The 24,731-nt window shown below is 45.7% G+C and overlaps 1 protein-coding gene and 1 pseudogene across 1 annotated transcript; both read left to right on the top strand.

Annotated features, from left to right (window-relative positions):
- Window positions 1-2,329: 2,329 nt before the first annotated feature.
- On the top strand, window positions 2,330-13,208 carry LOC123057058 (uncharacterized; annotated as a pseudogene).
- Window positions 13,209-16,677: 3,469 nt separating this feature from the next.
- LOC123058854 (BTB/POZ and MATH domain-containing protein 1-like) lies at window positions 16,678-18,050 on the top strand. The gene is made up of 2 exons (XM_044481532.1): window positions 16,678-17,183; window positions 17,501-18,050. The coding sequence occupies exons 1-2, from the start codon at window positions 16,678-16,680 to the stop codon at window positions 18,048-18,050; spliced, it is 1,056 nt and encodes a 351-aa protein (XP_044337467.1).
- Window positions 18,051-24,731: the final 6,681 nt, after the last annotated feature.

The raw sequence follows: 24,731 nt of genomic DNA, 5'->3' as shown, positions 1-24,731 counted from the left end.
ATCCGAGGAGGCGCCTACCATCGAAGATTGGCCGGTGTAGACCGAAACCAGGGGACGCGAGGAGAGGAACGGCGACGCAGGCGCCGTGACAGAAGCCGGCGCGACGGCGGCGACGGAGTTGGGCGCGATCGCGGTGGCGGAGGCGGCGGTGGCAGCAGCAGCGGAAGACATAGGATCGGTTAGGGTTGATACCATGTAAGACTTAGGGTTTTGGAAAACTGCACGACACCCGTTAAGGGTGTGGCTATCTCATATATATAAGGGGTACACCAAGGTGTACGATACAATATACAAGACATATACAGAAGCTATATGTAAATACAGTCTAACAGGACCGGCCAAGGTTAATGCAGCAGTACAACTCTGAAGATGAATTCGTGGAAGGTGGCTGCGGCGGCCTCATACCCGGCAGGGGTCCTGGTTGAGAAGCACGCCGGACTGGTGGGTGCCCATACCCGGCAGACGTCCTGGGTGGGACCTCAGGTCTTTAGATGTTTAGGTTTGGCTGCGTGGTCTGTTTGATATTAGGTCCAGACTTTCAGCGCCCCTACATCAACTCGGTAGGGATAGCAACAGTTGTTGCTTAGTTTGGTGGCTTTAGTCTTATTGTTGTACGACTCTGTACGGTCTTGTGTCAATAATTAATAAAATGGTCGTATGCATCGTCCAGATGCAGAGGCCGGGGTTGTCCTCCTTTTCTAAAAAAAAAGTGGCCAAAAGTCATGGAGATGGGTGTCCTGGATATCACCGCCAAGCTTTCGCTGAAGGATGATAAGTGAAGGTTTCTACTTTTGTTAGTTCTTACCTGAAACTTGTCTTCAAGAATCTAAAGTTAATCCTAGGGAGATCCAACTCCAGTAATGCGTGGAATTTTAAGATGCACCGGTAGTATCATTTGATTTCGGTTAGAACAGTTTGGCAAATGAACAGCTTGTACTCGTCGGTTTCAATATTCCTATCCAAGCCCCTTGATTTACAGTATTGTTATGTCAATCCAAATCACGCTGTTGGAAATCTTGTTTGTGTCCTAACTGCCATGCCCTGGCCTTCTGCGTTAGTTTGCATGTTAAAGTTTCTTTTGTACGTGTGTTGGTGGCACTGTAGCAGTTCATGTCGTGTCGGCTTCAAGCCGCTGGGTTGCACTAGCAGAGCACTAGATTCAGTTAGCCTACGTGCGTCGTGTTCTGATTTCTGATCGTGAACTCGGATGTGAGTGTCGATCGAGTTTCTGCACGGGCACATGCGATGCGATCGTCAGGCAGCGAAAACAACATATAAACTTGGATGCAGAAGAAAGACAATGGTGGGAGTACTTCTGAATCCACTCTCTCTAGGTGGCGGACATGCCCCACGTAGTCTTTCTTGGAGCAACTCCATTTCTCCTCTCATTCTCTCTCTCTCTCTGTTCTAAAACAGCAGTAGAAGAAATGGATAAGCTAAAACTTGATTCGATCTTACAACCTAATTTATTTAATTAATGGATCAACAACCAAACAATCTATTTTATAAAATAAAAAAATAGAGCATGATCTTATTCAAATTCAAAGTGCTTTGTAGTTTTTTAAACCAGTTTTGTGCTTTGATACAATTTACGGGATTAAGCGCTACAGAGAGTGGATTCCATACGGACAATTCCTCACACCAAGCACATACAATTTCCAATACTCAACTACTTGATCAAACCAAGCGTTCGTACTTTTTAAATCACATTTTTTCGCGAATAGGCAAAGCTTGCATATCTTTCATTAATAGAAGAAAAGAATGAGTACAATAGAGAATAGAACACATGCCATGAACGCAAGAAGACATGAGCATTGAACCCAGGGCAGAGATACAAGGGATGCTCAACCCGAACAGGGGAAAGACACAACTAAACCCACCAAGCCTAGAACTAGATAGCCATGCTGGACCACTGAGGACACCGCGAGCGAGCAAGATAGAGCTTTCAAGAGGGGGAGGGGGGTGAGGTTGTGACGCCACTGCCATCTGATCCGAAAGCAGACCTAGGGTTTCCCCGAAGCTCGAAGCGGGGCACAGAGTAGGGCCATGCAGCGCATCCAAGAAGGGAAACGGCACCAACAAGTGTCGTCGCTACCAGCATCAGCAAGCCGAGCCAGGGTTTCGCCTGGCCTAGGTCCGAGCAAACCCATAGCCGACAGATCAGGATCCGAAGATGATGAAGTCAGCCCATCAGTTTGTCACCACCTCAGGAGGGGGTAAGTGGGGTTGCACCTGCCGTTGCCGAAAAATTTGAACTTTGGAACCGACATGGCGTGTAGGTGGATGGGGTCGGAGAGGTAGCGGGGTAGAGAGCCAGTGCAGAGGGGGGATGGTGACGATGCCACCTGCAGGCCAGGAATCAAAAGGGAATGCAGTTTCGAGCTACCGGAGATGGAGCCGGCATAACACCGATGAGCTGAAGAAGCTGGAGGGGGTGCAACAACCGGAGCGCCAGGGCCGAACCACGTCGGAAAGCCATGGACACTGGAGAACGCATGTCCGTGGCTGCCGGGACTGGAACGGTGCTGACAAGGATCCACCACAAAGCATCAACCGCCTGCCAATAAAAACCACTACGACCACACACCCGCAGAAGTCACCACGACAACTCGAAGTAGGTGTCATCGGAGACGGAGAGTAGCCTGCACAGGGGCATGGACCAGCCTTGACTAGCCCGATCACCTCCACCCAAGGGCCTCATGCTCACCTACAAACAATAGCTCACAGAGGAAGAGTTGCATCGATGGGGGGAGGCAAGAGGCAGGCGGGGGAGGAGCACCCATGGCCGTGGCCGCGCTTCCGCACCGGAGCGGCAAGGAAGGACGCAACAGTTGGAGGAGGAGCCGCCCGTGGTGCGCCAGATCGGATCTAGGGGTGGGTGGGGTAGTTTCCGACGGGAGGTAGACAAAACTGCCCTACCACCACCATGCCGGGGCGCGGCACGGCTTCACCGACCGGCCCTCCTATGGCGGAGGAGTGGCAATGCATACATGTGACCAACAAACCAAAAATATGCAAGTATGATATAAAAAATACTATATCTCTCGAATCGCTAACCTGATTGTCAACAGTTGGCTTCGAAATCTTCAAAAATATATCACATGTTGATGTATTTCAATATTTTCTTCATTAGTAACGCCAGATTAATGTCACATATTGTGAGATTATAGTCACTTACATTATTAGACTATAATAACTTCGTTACCATGTTATTGAATGCCATTCTTCAACCATGTAAAATTACAAGGTTATTGCATGTTTTCAACTCCCCCAACCATTAACTCGTTACATCGCTAGGTGTGGCCCATCCGTTGCAGGAGACACATGTCAATCTCTTACACTAGTAGAAAACATGGCTTTGGTCACAGCTCAATGTACACATTAGTCCCGGTTTCATTACGGACCGGGACTACTGTGAGCATTGGTCCCGGTTCGAGTGGCTAGGGCATCGGGAAGGCATTAGTCCCGGTTTAAATGGGACATTTAGTCCCAGTTTGAGACACGAACCGAGACTAAAGGGCGCGATGGCCTTTAATTCCGGTTCGTGTCTCAAACCGGGACTAAAGGGGTTCGTGTCTCAAACTCTGCCCCCCCCCCCCCCCCCGTATCGCCATTTCATTTTTGAAAAACAAAAAAAATGGTAAAAACTTCAAAAATTAAAATCTTTCGAGATGTAGTTATATTACTATATCTACTAGTTAGGAAAATTTAAAAATTTAAATTTGGACATGTTTTGCAAAAGAATGTTATAAAAAAGTAAAACGGCTATAACTTTTGCATACGATGTCAAAAAAATGTATAATTATCAAAATGTTGAGCACGAAAATCCGCATCCGAGTTTGATGGCCACATGCTGTTTTGCAAATTTTTAGAATCCTCAAATTCTAAAAGAAAAAAAAGTTATGCTCAAATTTCAGTTTTTTTGAATTTTGCTTACATCTGGTCAAACTACTTATTTAAGAAATATTAGTGTTACTAAATATTATTAAAGAATATTAGTGTTACTAAATTATTATTTCAATTTTTGGATTTTGGTCAAATCTGGTCAAACTATGGTCAAACTACTTATTCAAGAAATATTAGTGTTACTAAATAATTATTGTTTTTAGAATAATAGTTTCAAACTCAAACAGTGAAACGTGTGACTTCATGCTCAGGTTCAACTCCCAAGGGTTAATAGGATTAACATCTTACTATTGTCAGGAAAACAAGTGCAGACTTGGAAACGAGGGGGGTAGAACTCGAAAGTTAAGCGTGCTCAGGCTGGAGTAGTGAGAGGATGGGTGAACCGGGACTAAAGGCCCGTTTTCTACTAGTGTTATGTTGGTTATGTAGTCTCTCGGCCTCACTTTTTCTAATCAGAGGCTGGCGATCTTAACTCACACTTTCTTGGCATGCACCTCGATGAAAGTTGACCTCCCATATATCCGAGTTGAACAACAACTTGAGGTGCCTCATGGAGCAGTAGACATGCCAACGTGGTGCTAGCCTCCGACCGCACCACACACTAGTTACCCACGATGTTCGTGGAGTCGGCTCACCCGTTGCTCTGCGCTCGAGAAGATGTCTACACCAGTGTGCAAGTTCGCTAGCTATGGGTGGTAGACGAGTCTGGGTTTTGGGTGTGGGGGCTCGATAAGGTGTTCGCAAGGAGCATTGTAGGGTCGCTCTAGGGAGACAAGGAGATTGAGACATTCATGCAGTTCATACCCGCATCACATACATGTTGTGTCACGATGGATAGCGCAAATAAGTTCATGTGGTTGAGCCACAAGGACAGGAGGATTGAATCATGGTCCTCTTAACGATGGTGGTAGCTGCAGCAGATGGTAGCCATAATACAACATGTTCAAGGAGGTCTTGACATGAAGAACACTCCAATGCTCTTCATGTCCGTGACATTAACATGTGGGAATGGAGGGCAGAGACGCATGAACGACCAACGGGAGGAGATGGCAGAAGAGCGAAAACCTGGTGAGGAGAACGGAGACCCAACGGGGGGTTGTAAACAGCAGTCTTCCGCCATTCCTCTTAATTGAATGCCTAGCTCTCCTACATCCTTTCAAAAAAAAAAAATGGTGACCCATCCAGGGGTTGTACATGCCTAGGCTCTGTTTTTTTAGCCGAACTAAATAAATGACAGTTAGAGTTACTACCTCTCCAGTGAAAGACTTATGAGAAAACATCTGCCTTTGTTAACGAAAAGCTTTTCCACCGATGCATTTTGACATCACACAATTTTAATCGCAGCTTATGCCTTAATTGACTACCCAATAATTGAGTAAATTAATCTCTATTTTAGATGAATGGACATAAAAATCGTTCTAATTTTGTTAGGACGGTGCACGGAAGCACTCCAAAAAATTAGGGCCAACTGAAACCCTCTCGATTTTTAAGGATCGAACCCGTGTTCCCCAAAAGCAAACAGGTCCGACCACGGAGACGCGACCACGCTCGATTCGCCACCGCCGCCGTTGCGCCTCCCTCCCTTGCCGCAGCTCCACCACCCTCCTTGCTTGCATCTGGCAACGCACCGCGCTCCGCCTCATTCCCCCCGCTTTAATCTGATGATAGACTGTGAGACGGATGACGCCCCTCGGTTCTTGCTGATGACAACGGCGGTGGCGGCACTGTTGAGGAGAACCAAGCAGGCACATTCGACGGTGGCTGGGCCCCTTAGACTGCTCACAGTAGGGAGTAACATAGAGTAGTAACTTACCGATGTTACTAGTCTATGTTACTACCTTCATAGTGAGTAGTAACATATGAGTGGTATCATGAAGGAGTTCATTTATTAGGCTATAGACTCATTATGTCTTGAAATGTGTGATGTTACAGTAACTAGCTAAGTTACCACAAACCCCTCTCTCCTCATTAATTAGCTGCCACATAAGCAATCTTGTATTGAAATGTGTGATGTTACTAGTTAAGTTACTCCCACTGTGACTAATCTTACTGGATATTGATTTATCTTCATCTCCCCGGCGTGGAAATCTGAGGTGTACTAATTGATTTTCGGTGTTTAGGTTTTATTCCATCTCCTTGGCGTAGATAATCATTGAAACCCAACGCATGCATAGGTTCTGTACTACCTCTGTCTAGGTGTATAAGTCATATTACGAAAATTAAATAATCCCAAAATACTTAGGCACGGTGCATTAACTTCTACCTCGTTTCTTATTTCTTGACATATCAACCAATAAAAGATGAGGGGTGTGCATGCTTTTAATGACTTGAGACTACCAAACACGAGGGAGTAGTAAATAAACATTAAGGTCTCTCGTTTTCCCCTTCTCCTTGGTCACGGTGCACAACCAAAGATAACTTAATCACCTAGACGGAGGGGTAGTTCGTGTTCATTGGCCTATCTGCAATATCATTTGCTGGCATATCTCTCATCAGTGATGGCAAAGCTGCCATCGGCCACTCCATTGACGTCGCCACAGCCAGCGGGTACCACCTGCTTGTGGTTAATGGCTACTCGCGTATCAAAGCCACTACACCTAACGGTATGAAGATCCTCTCTCTCGCTTTCATGGTAGGAGGCCATCGTTGGTGCATGTGGTTCTATCCTAATGGCGACCGCTCAGAGAGTGCCGACTCAGTATCTCTCTTTCTGCACCGTGTTGATGAGAATGCTGCAGAGGTTCTGAAGGTGCAGTACGAATTTAGTTTCATTGATGAGCTTCAGTATCAAGGTTCAGCATTTATTCGTGCAGGAAAGGCCGACAATTTCTCTAGCAGTAAACCATCTTGGGGTTACAAGATTTTCATCAAAAGAGATGACCTTGAGAAATCAAAGCACTTAAAGGACGACTGTTTCGCCATCCGATGTGACCTCTCCATTGCCGCCACCATGGATCTCTTCATCAAGGTATCGCCTTCTGGCATACAACAAGATATCAGTGACCTTTTCCTGTCCGAGGAGGGCACAGACGTGAGGTTCATGGTGTCTGGAGAAGTTTGCGGCCCATCGATGCGTGCTTGCAGCTCGGTCTGCGGTCTTCAGGGCAGAGCTGTTTGGCCCCATGAAGGAGGGCCCAGTAGCAAGTGTCATAGATGTACTCCCTCCGTTTCTTTTTACTTCGTATATAAGATTTGGTCAAAGTTAAACTACACAAATTTTAACCAAATTTATATAAAAAAATATGAACATCTACAATATTAAAGCTATATAGTATGAAAATACATTTCTTGGTGCATCTAATAATATTGATTTCATATTGTCAATGTTTATATTTTTTAATATAATGTTAGTCAAACTATACAAAGCTTGACTTTGACCAAACCTTATATGCAAACTAAAAAGAAACAGAGGGAGTAAAAGACATGGAAGCAAAGATGTTTAGCGCCTTGCTTGAATTTATTTACACCGACACGCTACCTGATATGGAGATAGACATGGGGGAGAAATGGAGAGCCCAAGAAGCATTGTTTTTGCAGCACTTGCTTGCAGCGGCGGAAGGTACGATCTCCAAAGGCTGAAAGCACTATATGAAGAAGAGCTATGCGAACACATAGGTGTTGGCTCAGTGACGACTATTCTTGCTCTGGCTGAGCAGCACAACTGTTCTGGATTGAAGGAGGTTTGTTTTGAGTTCATCAAGACTCCTGCTAATTTGAAAGCGATAACGCTGGCTGATGGCTTGGAGGGCATAACTAGAACCTGTTCCTCTCTTCTAAAGGAGTTTGCTTCCTAAAATCTATAAGAATGGTTAGTTTTTTTCTGTATTTTTTAATATACTGTTTTGATATCTATGTTTCTAGGTTGTAGTTTTGTTTTCTTGTCACCAGTCAGTTAGTGTGACTTCATGTTATGCCAGAAAAACATTTTAATTGGTTGCATTATGTCTGCTTTGGCAAGAAATAATTTGGATACATCGTGCCCAGCCCATCAATCCAAGATTTTATTTTCCAATTCAGAGAAGCAACGCACTGTCATATCTCGCCTTAAGTGTGTATTTTCTTAATCATTTCTGCGACATGAACTTTTCTTTCTTTCTTTTCAGGCACCGATTCTGGTGGCAAAAAGTCATGGCGATGGATGATGACCTGGACTGTCAAGCTACGTGATGGTGCCCTTCGGTTGTCGAAGATATCATCACTAAACTTTTGCTGAACGATGATTAGTGGTTTCTATGTTAGAATAAATTTGAGGCATACCGTTGATCATCCAAGGACTAAGCAATCACACGAGCATGACACCGAGATTTGTTAACGAGGTTCATCGATATGGCTACATCCCCGGGGCCTTACTACGGACGCTTCTCCCCGTGACACCGTCATAATACCGCACACCGGCCACCCGGGCGCCGGCACACGCCGCCGGCTCCCGCTTGCGCGCCTATGCTATTATGTTGGCATTCAATATGTGAGTTGTTCACTTTTCACGCAGGTCAGTGATCAGGATGTGATGGCGTTGGACTGATACTCTGGAAGTGAGCACAAACAAGAGTAACAAGGAACTTAATTTTGCTCGAGTGTTGACAGTGGTCAAGAAAAGAAGGGACTACAAGTTGCAGGTGGAGTCATATGGAGTCTTTGGAGTAGCAGCGGTACTCATGAGATAAGCTCAGGTCCAATGTACATGGAAGTTTGACGCATTGACGAATTCAAAGTGGTGGAGAATATTCGCCAAGGTGGAGTTTGTTAGAGTTGTGTCGAATATAGTGTACAAGGTAGGTTATAGTTGGACTAGGAGTTGTATTGTGTTTACATAGGACACTTGTATCCTAGGCCTCTCATATATAGCGGGGATAGACACACGATGTAATCTATGCCAACATAATAGCACATGCGCGCAAGGGGGAGCCGGCGGCGTGTGCCGGCGTCCGGGTGGCCGGTGTGCGGTATTGTGACGGTGTCACGGGGAGGAGCGTCCGTAGTAAGGCCCCGGGGATGTAGCCATATCGGTGAACCTCGTTAACAAATCTCGATGTCGTGCTCGTGTGATTGCTTGGTCCTCGAATGATCAACGGTATGCCTCGAATTTATTTTAACAAGTGGTATCAGAGCTAGGTCGTTTGGAGGCTGTGGATCGTTGGTCTAGAGGATGAAGAAGCAGTAACGTGGTTGGATGTCTTGGCGGCGGCGAGTTGTAGTTGTTTGGTCGATTCGGTGATCAGACGAGTTCTTGGTGATTCAGGCGTGAACTCGGGGAGATGCAATCGACGACGGCGGCGTGTCGCGCGCGACTGGCAGACAGCACGTCGGTTCGGAGCGCTGGGTGCGAAAGTGCAAGGCAAGTGCGTGGGCTGCGGCCCAGGTGGAGAAGCCGCACGGCTGCAGCAGGCGGGCAACTCACGGGCTAAACGGCAGCTGGTGGGCTCAGGTGTACGTGTCCGTATGCAAAGCGATCAGGCCAGGTCCGTGTACAAGGTACATGCATGAGATTTGTTTTGGATAAAAAGAGGACCGAGTCCTCACGTGACATACGACGCAAGGCAGCAGATTATTTTGAGCGAAAGGAAAATCCGTCAAGCGATATTCATCCATTGGAATAGCAGGAGGCTGAGGCAAAGCAACAGATAGCATTGGAGGTTGAGCTAGAGCTACTACACGTTGAAGATCAAAAGCGTTTTGGTTGGAATTGCTATTAGTACGCGGAGGCTGTTCATGTACTTGGGCATCGCGTTAATAGCTCGGATAATTTTTCACAGTCAGTCATACAAAGAATCATGGCGCCAATGGGTACTAGGTTTGAGGTGAAGAAGTTCATGGAATTGAAAACCTTGGGTTATGGCAGATAAGGGTGAAAGATTTGTTGGCACAACAGGGATGCTTGAAGGCGTTGCAGGAAGCCAAGCCAGCTAAGATGGAATTATTATGTGATGGATGGAAATTCGTGGAAGACGATTTGGGAGCCTCGAGCGTGTCATGCAGTCGGAGAAGTTCGGCTTGGTTGGACTAGATAGTCTGACGGATCGACGTGAGTCGGTTGATACAGAAGATGGTGGTGGGATCGGCGATGATGACATAGGCGCGTGATGCTGATGGTGACTGACTTTTGGGCGTGGAAACACGCGGCACGGGCCCAGAGGGCTTGTGTGGCTTCGACAAGACTATGGCGCGGGGTTGATTCAAGGTGGTGTATACACGGAGTTTGAAGTCGATGAGGCGCAGGGGTGGACTGATCATCTACCATGGAGTCATGTTGAAGGTGGAGCTGGATTGAGGGGCTATGGCGTAAGAGCTCAGAGAGTCGAAGCCTATTCAGCGGGAAAAAGCGAGGGACGCGTAGTTCGGACTGGAGCCCAGTGGTCTGATGGAAGCGTGAAACTCGTCATCGGTCGGTTATGATCGGTGGTACTCTGCAGTGGGGGTTGAGTGGTGTGGGTTCGCGGACCTTGAGACTCGACCGGGACAGCGGAGACTCAACGCGGTAATAGCGGCGAGGCGTGCGGTATGCACGGACATGGAGACGGGCCAGGGCTCTGGTGGTCATACATGTGGTGAGACAACTGCGAATTTGACTCAGAATGACTACAAGCAACGGTGAAATTCCTTCAAGTTTCAGACAGGCGGTCAAGAAAGGAGCGGTGATGTTGAGTTCAGGTAACTTTTATGTGTGACATCCAATATGTGAGTTGTTCACTTTCACGCAGGTCAGTGATCAGTATGTGATGGCGTTGGACTGATACTCTGGAAGTTGGGAGCACAAACAAGAGTAATAAGGAACTTAATTTTGCTCGAGTGCTGACAGTGGTCAAGAAAAGAAGGGACTACAAGTTGCAGGTGGAGTCATATGGAGTCTTTGGAGTAGCAGCGGTACTCATGGGATAAGCTCAGGTCCAATGTACATGAAAATTTGACGCATTGACGAATTTAAAGTGGTGGAGAATATTCGTCAAGGTGGAGTTTGTTAGAGTTGTGTCGAATATAGTGTACAAGGTAGGTTACAGTTGGACTAGGAGTTGTATTGTGTTTACATAGGACAGTTGTATCTTAGGCCTCTCATATATAGCAGGGGTAGACACACGATGTAACATATGCCAACATAATAGCACAGGCGCGCAAGGGGGAGCCGGCGGCGTGTGCCGGCGCCCAGGTGGCCGGTGTGCGGTATTGTGACGGTGTCACGGGGAGGAGCGCCCGTAGTAAAGCTCCGGAGATGTAGCCATATCGGTGAACCTCGTTAACAAATCTCGGTGTCGTGCTAGTGTGATTGCTTGGTCTTCGGATGATCAACGGTATGCCTCGGATTTATTCTAACATTCTACCGTTGTTAGTTCCTAACTGAACTTGTTTTTGTCAAGAAGGTGTATTTTACCCTAGAGAGAGATCAACTGCGGTAATGTGTACGAGGAATTTTTAAGATGCGCCACTAGCACCATTTGATTTCGGTTACAACAGTTTGGCAACTGAACAGTTTAGGCATAAGTATTCCTATATATATCCAATCTCCGTGACTCGTACTTTCAAATTGCGTCCGTGTCTTAGTTGAGAGAGGGCTGCTGGTTAGTCTCCATGTCCGTCTCGGCTTCAAGTTAAGAGTCCGGGTGCGTTATGCTGTTGTGTTTTTGCGTCCATATAATACACGGCATGATGCGAATCAGCCATTGAGAAAAGCTCTGGCTAGTTTTGCAGAGGACCAAATCGGCTCTTCAACTCCGAGGACTCGCTAAGGCGGTGACGCCACCGGCCACGCCGTCGACGCCATGTCGTTTGCCGGCGTGTCTATCACCCGCTACACTGGCGACGCTGCCGGCCACGCCGTCGACGTCTCCACGGGCAGCGGGTACCACCTGCTTGTGGTCGCCGATTACTCGCGTACGAAAGCCTATGCATCTACTGGCAAGGCGATCGCGTCTCTCCCTTTCACGGTAGGAGGCCGCCGCTGGTGCATCCGCTACTTCCCTAACGGCGACACCTCGGAGAGCCACCAATACATCTCTCTCCATCTGCACCTTGTTGATAAAGATGTCACAGAGGCTGTGAAGGCGCAATGCACTTTTAGCTTCGTCGACGAGCTTGAAAACCAAGGCCCCGCATGTGTTCGAGCAAAAGAGGCACACGATTTCTCCAGCTGCCATGCGACATTGGCCCATCGGTATTTTTGGAAAAGAGACGACCTCGAGAAATCAAGTCATCTCAAGGGCAACTCTTTCACCATCCGATGTGACCTCGCCGTCACCTCCATGTTTGATCGCTTCATCACGGTGCCGCCGTCTAGCATACAACAGCATATCATGAACCTCCTCTTGTCCAAGGAGGGCACTGACGTGATGTTCAGCGTCGGCGACGAGACGATCATCGCACACCGGTGCGTGCTCGCGGCCCGGTCTTCCGACTTCAAGGCGGAGCTCTTTGGCCCCATGATGGAAGGCACCATAGCAAGCGTCATACAGATAGAAGACATGGAGGCGAGAGTGTTTAGGGCCTTGCTTAGCTTTATTTACACCGACTCGCTACCCGACATGGAGGTCGACAACGTGGAGGAAAGAGAAGCCCAAGAATTGTTGTGGCTGCAACACTTGCTTGCAGTGGCAGACAGATACGATCTCCAAAGGCTGAAGGTACTATGTAAAGAAAAGTTATGCAAACACATAGTCGTGAGCTCGGTCAAAACTATTTTTATTCTAGCTGAGCGGCACAACTGTGGTGGGCTGAAGGAGGTATGCCTTGAATTCCTCAAGACACCACCTAATTTGAAAGAGATAACGGCGACTGACGTCTTCGACAATATAGTTACAGCATGTCCCTATCTTTTAAAGGAGCTCATTGCCAAGTTTGCTTCGTGAAATCGACAAAAGTGGTTAGTTCCTGAAATCTATGTTTCTATGTTGAAGCCTTACTTTCTTGCCAACATTCGATGTAGTGCCTCATGTTGTCTGAGTAAGCATTTTACTTGCATGCATCGTGTGTTAGATGACTGCTTCCCTATTTACCTAAGCGACGCACCGTCCTATGTTGATCTGTTCCTTTGAGCCAAGACTTGAACCATCTTGTTCATTTTTCTCTCTCTTTCAAGCAGCAGATCAGGCGAAGGCGATGGGATGTTCTGGACAGTGTAACGGCATGATGCCTCTCCGTTCTCAAAGATATTATTACCAAACGTGCTCCCTTGAAGGATTCCTAGTTACGGACTTTGTACCAGTGTTTGTTTTAGTTCAGATTTCAGAACATGTCCTTAATTTTGTCAAATTTGAACCACCATTCGATGAATGGGTACGTAACCTTGTTACTTAAAGCTACATAATTTCCTTTCCTCAACTTTTTTTTGAGAAGAACATTTCCTTTCCTCAACTAATCAGCCCCGGCTTGAATTTCATGGGGTGGGCCTGGGCTTTTTTTTTCTTCAAATCAAATCAGGCCAGCTCATCACGGATGTTAGTTACGTAAGAATTTTTACTTAGGTGTGGCAAAGCTCTAGGAAGATTACCCGTGGTCATTTTTATTTTGCGTGAAAAACTTTCAATCTATTCATCTTCAATAATGGCAGTACAAAGAACAACCAGGTCTATGGACCACCTAGCGACGACTACAAGTAGTGGAGCAAGCTGAAGGTGTGCCGCCGTTATCGCCCCTCCTTGACTGAAGCCGGTCAAACCTTGTTGTAGTAGACAGTCAGAAAGTCATTGTGCTAACGCCTCGTAAGACCAGCGCACCACAACAACAACTATTGCCGATGAAAAAAGTCGTAGATTGAAAGAATCAAACTTGTAAACACCTAAATGAAGATGAACGAAGACTGGATTCAAACAGATCCACCATTTATGCCGGGGTGGTGACGCCGAAGTTGGTGCGACGACCATGGTCTACACTCGCGCTGTGGCCTGCGGGTGGCCGGGTTGTGTGGAATTGCAACTCAGAGAGGCGAGTGGTGGTACGTCGGGGTGACGGCCCCAAAACGTCATTTCGGCGGATTGCACAGGGTGCAACGGAAAGGTAAATGTTGGGGTGGCGGCCTTGAGACTTCTACAACTTTGAGGGCATTGGCCTTGTGTCACGCGCGCGGTGAGTTTGCCATCGATGTTGGTCGCCAGAGTGTCAAGTGAGGCACTTGGCACATGGTCTTGGAGGATGCTTGTTTTCTCACCTTTGCGGGGGAGTTTCGGTCTGCTCCTCCAGTAGCATCGACTTCTTCTCTCCAGCAATGGTGGAAGGCCGACTAGTTTTGGTGGAGCGGATCTTCTGCTTGTTTGTGCTCAGAAGGTTGGTGTGTTTTTGTTCAGTTTGATGGGTCGTTGAACAGAGTAGGCTTGGTCTTGGATGTATTCTTCTTGTTCAGTTTTTCACAACTAACTAGGCAAGAAATCTTCATTTTTTCAGCATTTTCTCCCTTTCTCCTAGGCGGCTAGAACAGACTCTCTCTCTCCTTCAGGCTATGCCCGCGACCTCGTGGATTCGTCTTCCCTCTTCTGCCGCTCGGTCGGCCGGTGGTGGGGTGGGGAATCCTGGTGCCTTTGCTCTAACTAATAATTTAGGTTAGGATTTTTAGTCCTTATAGATGTGATGCTCAGGCGGATGACTGCGCTTCTTCTTCGGTTTGTCTTTCGGGCTCCTATCTTCCTCGCGGTTGTCCATCTGAACGTAGTTGACAGAGCTCAGTGTAGATTTTTGCCGACTACTTGGGGAGGCGATGTTAGGGTTTTTCATCGTGCCCGTGCGACAACGAGATTTAGTGCTAGTTGCTTCAGATCTATTCAAGCTTCAACGACGACGGCTACGGCTTCAGGGCGCTGATTCTTAGGGGCACATATACGAAGACTATTCGGCTTTCATCGACAAGGTCATGCCAGCTCGGTAAGGGAGCAACCGCAGTGGCGCATCGACAACTCAATCTGGCAGCAATAGCGGTCGTTCGGTGGTCTAGAGACCTTGATGTATTTTTTATTAAGTTTGAGGTGATTTATACTTCTAATGAAGTTTTATAATAGTTCTGAATCTTTTTGAAAGAAGAAAAATCTTCTTTTTAATTTTTCTGCGGGGTCTTTTTAATCAATGATGAAGGCAAAACTTTTGCCTTGGTTGTAAAAAAATGTATTAGGGCATACCAATTTCTTTGACTTTATATACACGGAGAATCGCCAAGATGTTGCGGCGGCCATTCTGCACCTTTTTTTGAGAATTTTTTCATTCATATCACGAATCAGTACAAAGCAGTTGACCCTTACAAGCATAGTGAAACGCAAACACAAAGGACCATAAACACCTAGAGTATCCTAAGACAACCATAAAACAAGAAGATCTTCGGAGCCATGTGTCATCATCCGTGAATCTTGAGAGAAGACCCTTGCAACAGAAAGATTTGCAACGAGTCGCAAACAAGTCATCATCTTCGACCACAGTACAATTGTCGTCATGCTGCTTCCTCCTTTCTTGACACCAGCGCTGAGAGGGGATGGACATCAATCCAACACACCTGCAACAGTCGTCGCTATCTTTGGCTTTGAGTACCGCGAAAAGTGTCCCTTCGAAAAGTAAGAGAAATCGAGTCATCCGACCGGTCCAGCACCGCGGTCGGGCTATCTGCCCGGACAAAGCAGGATCTCCCACCAGCATCAGCATAAAGGAAGGAGAAGAACAGCAGCAACAAATCATACCAACAAGGAAGAAGGAAGGTCTTCGTCTCTCTGCATCCATCGCCCATCTGAGGACCCAAACGGCCAGTGCCGATGGACCTCCAACTACCATAGCCCGCGACCTCGACGAGATTCGGGGATCCCCAACCCCGCTGGCTCCTAGACGAAGGCAAAAGCCTTGCCTGACCATGAACGAAGCCCAGAGAAACTTATTCCGACGCGACACCACCGCAACGGCCTCGACAGCGTCTCCCTCAACCCTAACCCTACCACACACCCACCTAGCGAACAGACCCGAGGTCCCCCCCTCCCGCCGCGGGAGCGACCAACGAAGAGAGAGGGAACCGGCGGCGTCACCGGCGGCGCACAAGGGAACCCTCTCGCCTCCCTTGATAGCCTGGAACGATCCTACTTTTCCGGGGCGGTTTCGTGGACGGAAGACCGACTTGGTAAGGGAGCAGCCACAGTGACGCATCGACAGCTCAGTCTGGCAGCAATAGCGGTCGTTCGGTGGTCTACAGACCTTGAAGTATTTTTTATTAAGTTTGAGGTGATTTATACTTCTAATGAAGTTTTATAATAGCTCTGAATCTTTTTGAAAGAAGAAAAATCTTCTTTTTAATTTTTTTTGCGGGGTCTTTTTAATCAATGATGAAGGCAAAACTTTTGCCTTGGTTGTAAAAAAATGTATTAGGGCATACCAATTTCTTTGACTATATATACACGGAGAATCGCCAAGATGTTGCGGCGGCCATTCTGCACGTCGTTAGTTGAGAACTCGTGGAATAGATCTGTTTCCAGTTTTCCACGCGCTGGGCTTGGACGAGTCGATCGACTCTACTCTAGTAGCCGCGCGAGGCCGACGGCGCTCATCCAGCTGAATCCGCACGCATCCGGTAAACTTAGCACTGAATTTATTCGTGCGGTCCGCTGATTGCTTGCCGTAAGTTCCTCTTGCTGCTGGCGTACGAAGAAATTGCTGTCATCTTTGGTTGTTTGCCGCTTGCATCGTTGCTCTTGTTGCCCGATCGTCGCTTGAATCAGTTGCATCTGGTACTGGTAGTACCGGTTTCACTGAAAGATTAGGCGGCTAGTCCATACGACTCCAATCGCCCAGTGTGCGTGGCACATAGTCCATACCAGATCATCTGTCATGTCATTTACCGGCGTGTCTATAGTCGGCCAGGGCCAGGCCACCGGCCACGCCATCAACGTCGACGCGGCCAGCGGGTCCCACCTGCTTGTGATCAATGGCTACTCGCACACTAAAGCCACTGCAGCTGCTGGCGCAGTAATCCTCTCGCTCCCTTTCATGGTAGGAGGACATCGTTGGCGCATCTTCTACTGCCCGAAAGGCGCCCCGTCGGGCTGCGCCGAGGACTCTGTATCGCTCATTCTTTCCATTGTTAATAAAAATGTTACGGAGGATCTCAAGGTGCAGGTTGGATTTAGTTTCCTCGATCAGCATGAGAAGCAGGATTCAGCGTATATTCGTGCAAAAGAGCCGTGCAACTTCTCTAGCGGTAATCGATGCTGGGTTCACAAGAATTTCGTGAAAAGAGATGCCCTTGAGAAATCAAAGCATCTAAACGATGATTGTTTCACCATCCGATGCGACCTTGCCGTGGTACCGCCTCCTACCATACAAGAGCTTATCAGGCCCCTCCCAATGCTCCACCGTGGACAGGTGCTAAGCATGCCACATAAGCGAAAAAATGACATGGCACTACATTTAAGGAAGAGAGAGAGTACTTTGGTGACCTCAGAAAGAACCAATGCTAAGCGCAAAAACCTAGACAAACCATTTAAATGAAACAATTTGACCAATACATGAAAGATTTTAGGTGCTAACTCATTAAATAATGTGTGCTTAGCAACAACAAGCTAAGCACCTATGCATTGGGGTGTTGAGTTGCTAAGATATTTAATGCACTTAGCACCTCATCTAAGCACCTTTGCATTGGAAGAGGTCTCAGCAACCTCCTCATGTCCAAGGAGGGCACTGACGTGACATTTAATGTTGGCGGCGAGACGTTCGTTGCACACCGGTCCGTGCTTGTGGCCCGGTCTTCGGTCTTCAAGGCAAAGCTCTTTGGCCCCATAAAGGAAGACATGATAGCTAGTGTCATACAAATAGAAGACATGGAAGCAAAAGTGTTTAGAGCCTTGCTTAGCTTTATTTACACCGACTTGCTACCCGAGATGGAGGTGGACATGGTGGAGGAAAGAGAAGCCCAAGAAGTCTTGTGGCTGCAACACTTGATTGCAGCGGCAGATAGATACAATCTCCAAAGGCTGAAGGTACTATGTGAAGATAAGTTATGCAAACTCGTAGACGTGAGCTCGGTGAGGACTATTTTCATTCTAGCCGAGAGGCACAATTGTGGTGGATTGAAGGATGTATGCCTTGAATTCCTCAAGACACCTTCTAATTTGAAGGAGATAACGGCGACTAACGTCTTCGACGATATAATTAGAACATGCCCCTATCTTTTAGAGGAGCTCATTGGCAAGCTTGCTTCCTAAAATCCACAAAAACGGTCAGTTCCTGAAACCTATGTTTCCAAGTTGAAGCGTTACTTTCTTGCCACCATTCTTGTTCACCATTTGATGTAGTAGCTTCATGTTGTTTGAGTAAGACATTTTATTTGCATGCATCTTGTGTTCTAGATGCATGACTGCTTCCCTATTTACCTAAGCGATGCACCATCCTATGTTGATCTGTTCCTTTTAGCCAAGACTTGAACCATCTTGCTCATTTTTCTTCTCTTTCAGGCAGCAGATCAGGTGGAGGCGATGGAATGTTCTGGACAGTGTAACTGCATGATGCCTCCCTGTTCTCAAAAATATTATTACCAAATTTGCTCCCTTTAAGGATTCCTAGTTATGGATTGTACTAAGTGTCAGGTTCAGTTCAGATTTCAGAACATGTCCTAAATTTTGTCATATTTGAATCACCATTCAATGAATGGATAGAGTTATGACGATTGCTTGTGGTCGATTAACAATATGGACTTAATGGTTAAATGGTTTTTAGTTTGTATTTTATTTAATGTTACCCAAGGCCAGACGTAAAATCCTTGCCCTGTTTTTTTTTGGGAAAGCCACCATGGCGAGCTTTATTGGTTGGATAAAAAATCCCTGGCCTGTTTTGTTTACGATTTGTTTTGGTTGGCGCAAAATCAGGAACTTAATTGAGTCTGATAAAATAAGAGTCCTAGTCGCGTCCATCAAGTGCTTTGCCTATACTATATAGTACTCCCTCCGTCCTAAAATTCTTGTTTTAGATTTTTCTAAATACGGATGTATATATCCGTATTTAGACAAATCTAAGACAAGAATTTTGGAACGAAGGGAGTAGAAGGGTAGGTGTCCTTTGCTCTGCCGGTAAACAACAGTGAAGAATAAAACATGCCCTATTGCCAAGGGCTTTAACCTTTGAATTGCCATCAAGTTTTAGTCTTTGTTTCTTAGGTGAGTGACAAAGGGTATAATTTTCATTCCATAAAAAATTAGTCATGGTTACATCAACATATAAAACAAGAAAGTGTGCATTGCATCAAAACAGCTCACAAACATTTTAGGACATTCATTATAATCAAAACGCTCTTGAAATTCTTGAGCCTTCTAGCTTGCATCTTATTCTGCAAAGTGTGCTCACAAACAACAAAGTTAGACAATGGTGGGCAAACAAGCAATACTTTGCAGTCTTGATAACCACTAGCAAAAAAAGTCGGTTCCAAATTCTTTAGTGTCTTGAGAATATAATCTATGAGCTCCAATCATAAAGTTTCCTATTTTATTTACATGGGTATAGTAGGAAAAACGAATCCCAACAAATACACGCAGTTCACCGAAAAGGGAAGAAATAAGGGTTAATTATCCTTTTGCCCTTAGTGGTGTCCATGTGCTCAGTTTTGCCCTCAGATGCGAAACGTGCTCAGTTTTACCCCCAGTCCATGCGCAGCTACTCGTTCCGTGAACAATGCCGTCTCCGTCAGGTCAACCTTTTGACTCGACCCTTACAGGTGGGACCAGGCGGCAGAGACACGCTAGAAGATCAGACCGTTGCATGCGTGGCTTGTGGGACCCAGCAAAGAGCCGTTGAGCAGAGAGCCGTTGCAGGTGTGCTATATAAGCGGGTGACAAAGAGCGGCGGTGACCACGGTGACAGAGAGCACGACAGTGACCACGGCGACAGAGAGAGCGGCGGTGGGAAGATAGCTGTGGAGGGCGCGACGGCGTTGAGATCGCCTTTGGCTTCAAGCTCCATGTCTTCTTCAAGCTCCCACGCCACCTCGCAGATGTAGAGCCCGACATGCGTGGAGATGTCTATCTTCGTATGTCCGCGGTGCCGGGCGGGCGTTGATCGGAGAGTTTCTCACACACCAAAGAACCAGAATCGTCAGTTATACGTGTGCAGCGAGAATGGAGTAAGAATCGGGGCAATTGCACTATTTTCGTGGTCGGGATCTTTGAGCAATGGGTTGATCTGTTTGGCGTTCATGCAGGTGAAATGTTTCCTTCTTTGGGTCGATGCTCTGTCCAAGACTCTGATAAATGAATTGCAAGAAGAGCATGAAGAATGGTTGCGCATGCTGCCACGAACAGAAGTGGCCGCAGCAGGAGCTCCGGAAGAAGAGATGGAGGGCGAAGCACGCACTAACAGAGAGCTAGCTGTTGAGCTTAGGATGTTGAAGAAGAAGGTTAGGAAGCTTGAAGATCAAGCACAAATACCAATACCCATTTGCAATTACTTTTGGACATTTTTAGGTACGGTAACCGCACTGGGTGTAATGTTGAAATTGTATGGAAATGCATGAATTATGGAGGAATTTGTAAGCTTGAAATTGTATGAGAAATTCACCTTGTTTAAATCTTGATCAAAGTTGCTTAAATGTTGAAAAAAGAGAAGAAATGACCAACGTTTAAATATGTTGAAAAAAGGGAGAAGAAATGAGAAGTTCAGAATCCTTTGATCAATGAAATGCAGCTCTCTGCTCTGCCTTTCTGTCAAAAAAGGTTCATCTGTGGGCCAAATTCAGAGCGGAGAGCCAAATGTCGGCTAGACTAATGGGCCAACTGCATCCAATTAGGCCCATTCGGGGGTGGGCAAATGAGATCTCTTGCGTGTTTTTATGTTTTCTGTTCTAATTTAATTTAGATAGTAAATCATTTTATTTAATGCTGAAACTTTTTGTGAAAGCTAATTGAATTATTTCAGAGCCAAACAATTAAGTTTAGAATTTTTTTTGGAGCTGTTAAATATTCAATAGCAATTTAATTACTCCAATTTAAATACACCGTGTTTTAAATCAAAGACCAAAAAATCATGGAAAATATGCCTCGGCTCTGATAGAGGTTTACACCTGGTGCCAAAATTAATGAACATTTTTGAAGGGCATTACATTGAGAAAAAATAATTTGTCTAAAAATGAAGGGTGGAAAATGCACAAAAAATTGGTGCGGCTGGGACTCGAACCCAGGACCGCATGGGTTTGTGGTGTTTAGGGCCGCGTTGGTAACCGCTAGGGCAAATGGAAAGGCTTTGACATGGCTAGGGAAGGAAGCTATACATAGTGAGACCGTGACTTGGTTTAGGGTTTAAAAACGCATGTTTGTACTAAATGTTTGCACATGCGTCAGAGTGGTTTTCCTTTGTTTTGCACTGAACTTTTGGAGGGTTGGAAATGTATGTTTGCACTGCCACATGGTTCTGGTTAGAGTGCCACTTCGTTTAGGATTTAAAGGGAATAAATTTGCATGTTAGTTCATGACTTGGTTTAGGAAAGAAATGATATGTTTGGGCACGAACATTTTTGAACACACATAATAATTTGGACAGATAAGATGCAACACACCGTACCCTTACATAGATGGGTACCAAGTTCAGGGACACGACACGACACGACATAGAAAAGCAACAAATAAAAACGATAAAACTAAAACATGACGAGCTTGACGAACAACTTCACTCCGAGCTTGCACCCCTTCTTGAACATCTTCATCTTGACCTTTCTTCCACCTTGACTGCGCGCCCCTTCAACACCATCTTCAACTTTACTCCTCCTCGTCGTAGGGAAGAGAGTGCATCTGGTTCTCAGTGGGGAAGATGCACTTGTAGTTGGTGAAGATGTTGTACACCGTGAAGAAGATGGACTCGCGGCCGCACCAAAACACTTGGCTGAGGAGCTCGCGCGCGTCAGATGGGTTGGCGAAGGTGACCGTGAGCAGTAGGAGGATGTCGGCGCGGTCACGAACCTCATTGATGGTGTACATCCTAGGCGAGCCCCATGGGAGGTGGGCATAGCCGGCTCTGAGGAAGGTGCAAGTGAGCTCGACGGACCCCCCCTCCACCTAGAAGTCGCCCACACACGGAGCTCCCTCTCCACGAGCACGCCCGGTGGGTAGCGCAGCTCCCGCACGACACGCGGACGAAGGAAGGTCGGCCCGTTGTACTACATCTTCACTTGGTCGCTTGGAGGGCTCGGTCGCTTGGGTGTTTGAAGTTGGAGAGAATGGATCTGGCTTTTGGATGGTGAGTGGGAGAGGAAGAGAGGCGCCCCATTCATAGGCCTGTGGGTGGGAGAGGAAGAAAGAAGGGATGAGAACGGTGCGTGTGTGAATCCGGACGCGTGTGTGTATCCGTTAAGTTTTGGACCCTTAAATTTTTGCACGGAAACGATGCATGGGGCGCATGTGTGCATCTGAATCACTGCATAGGGAAGCTCTTTGACCGGGCGCGTGCATCTGAATCGCTGCCTTAATCTGAATCACTGCCGTAATCTGAAACAATGGCCTAATTCTGAATCAATACGTGCATGGCCACGTCCCTCGCCTCGCTTGCATGCATGCACGTCCGCCTCCCGCGCATGCATTCCCACGTCGCCGCCCTTCCCATGCATGCAGGCCTGGAAAGGCTGAGACGGGCAATTAACTGTGCTCTCAGGCCCGGACAGTGAGACGGCCCAACGGTCCATCCAGCGCGCCCGGTACTTGTTGAGAAAAAAATCGTCCAGCCAATCAGATTGCATCTTGCGGATCGGCCCCCTCCTCCTCTCATATTCCTTCTAGAAGGGTTAGATCGACGGTCTTTGATCGCCGCTAGGGTTAGATGGACGGTCCTTGTTCAGCGCTAGGGTTAGCGAAGTTTGGGAGGGATTTGGAGCAATCAAAGATAGGTTTGACCAGATTTCAAATGAGCATAATAAATTAAATAAAAAACAAAAAAAATGAAAAACATGCGCACATAGTCTTCTTATGTCATATACTAACGATTTAAGTTGATAAACAATGTTTACATACATTTAAACAAAAAGTTCATGTGTCTTATGTGATATCTCAAATATCTCAAACTCTCTTGTATGAAGCGAAGAGAAATGTTTTGGGGAAATGAACATGAAAATTTCAAAAAATTCACCACAGCTTCATTTTGGAGTGACTAAGAAGGATCCAGGCTTATTTTTTTATTTTGATGTTTTAGACTTGTTTAAATCTTGATCAAAGTTAAGTTTGACCAGAATTCAAATGAGCAAAAGAAATTAAAAAAAAAATCAAAAAATAGAAAAACCAGCGCACATAGTCTGTATATATAGAATATACTAGCACATATGCCCGTGCGTTGCAACGGGAGATTCTCTTTTGCGAGAAGCATCAGAAGAGGCAAATTGATGTGTCCATTAAAACAGTCTCCGCAGCGATGGGACGACAGAGTGAAGGAGTTGCGGTGTTCTCATGGGTCATTTTTGGCCCGCGAGGTTTTGATAGTGGTGGGGTTGGTTGGTGTGGTGGCCACCACTCAACTCGTGCCTTTTTTTGCTCCGGGTCCATCTCCATGTCTAGATTATGCTTGCCTCCTCATTTTGTGGTTGCACGGTGATCTTCGGGGCATAGTTGCTTCAACCACTCTCTCCTACAATGGCGTAACCGGATGGATTACTAATTCAGTGAACCCCATTTCATTGCCGTAATCAGCACATAACCAGGTAGTCCTTGCTTTATCAGGGTTTATTCTTTTTGATTAATTTAGCGCTTACTTGCCTACATTTGTTTAATTAGAGCCAAACCAGCATATCCTCTTTTATTGGCATGTGCCAATAATTTCTTTTAACTATAGCCAACCAACATATTCTCTTTTATTGGCATATGCCTATAATTTCTTTTAATTATAGCCAACCAACATATTCTCTTTTATTGTCAAATGGCATGTGGGATGCACAACAATTCGCGTATGCGTTAGGCCATTGGCAGTTATCAAAACGACGTGTGTTTGTATGACATGAATAAAAATCCAGAACAACCGTTGGGTTGAAGGATTAGACTCATGACCTCAATATCTTAGCCGTTCAAACAAACAGCTCCTGCTAAAAAATGCCCAACACTAATGTTTAAGAACATAATGTAGCGAAACATTTGAAACATTTGAAACATTTTTCTGATCTTTTTTGAGCTTTCAAAAACTAAAGTAATAATTATGAAATTCTGAATATTCTTCGAAATGTGAACAATTTTTTAAATCTTGTTTCTTTTTCTAAAAAATGCGAGCATGTTTTCAAATTCCATTAAATTTGGAAAAAGATGAACAAAACTTGGTATGTTTTTTTTGAAATTCACAAACATTTTTTGAAAACATGAACCTCTTTTTAAGAAAACACTTTTTTCTAGAATTTATGAGCAATTTTTGAAAATGGAAACATGTTTTCAGCATTAAAAACAATTTTTTAAACGTGTTTTCTAAACAAAAACAATACCTTAAATTTGCGAGCATTTGAATAAACATGAATATTTTTCGAATTTGTATTATTTCCTACAATAAAATTATTTTGAAAATCTCAAACACTTTGAAAAACGTAAACATTTTTTTATTTTGAAGAAAAATTGGAACGAGAAGAAAAAATTTAAAGTCAAAACATATTTCTAAGTGGATTTTTTTAAAACAATTCTACTGATTTTATGAAAAATTAAACAAAAATAGAATTATGAAAAAAATTGAAAAATCAAATTTACGAAACATGGACAAAATTAAGTATAAAAAAGGAAAACAGAAATAAAATTAGAATAGAAAAAATGAAAACGGTCCGGCCCAACCATTAGCTCGATGTGCGAAATTCTGACAGTTATTCGCCCCATCGGTTAATGATAATTCTCAGATGCATGGGCAGGAAACCAGTGGGCTTGCTTTTCTGGGCCGCAGCGTGCATGGACCAC

Source organism: Triticum aestivum, chromosome 3A, assembly GCF_018294505.1.
Source record: "Triticum aestivum cultivar Chinese Spring chromosome 3A, IWGSC CS RefSeq v2.1, whole genome shotgun sequence".
NCBI classification, from domain to species: Eukaryota; Viridiplantae; Streptophyta; class Magnoliopsida; order Poales; family Poaceae; genus Triticum; species Triticum aestivum.
The sequence above is the reverse complement of the archived record's forward strand: the minus strand, read 5'-3'. Positions and strand labels throughout refer to the sequence as shown.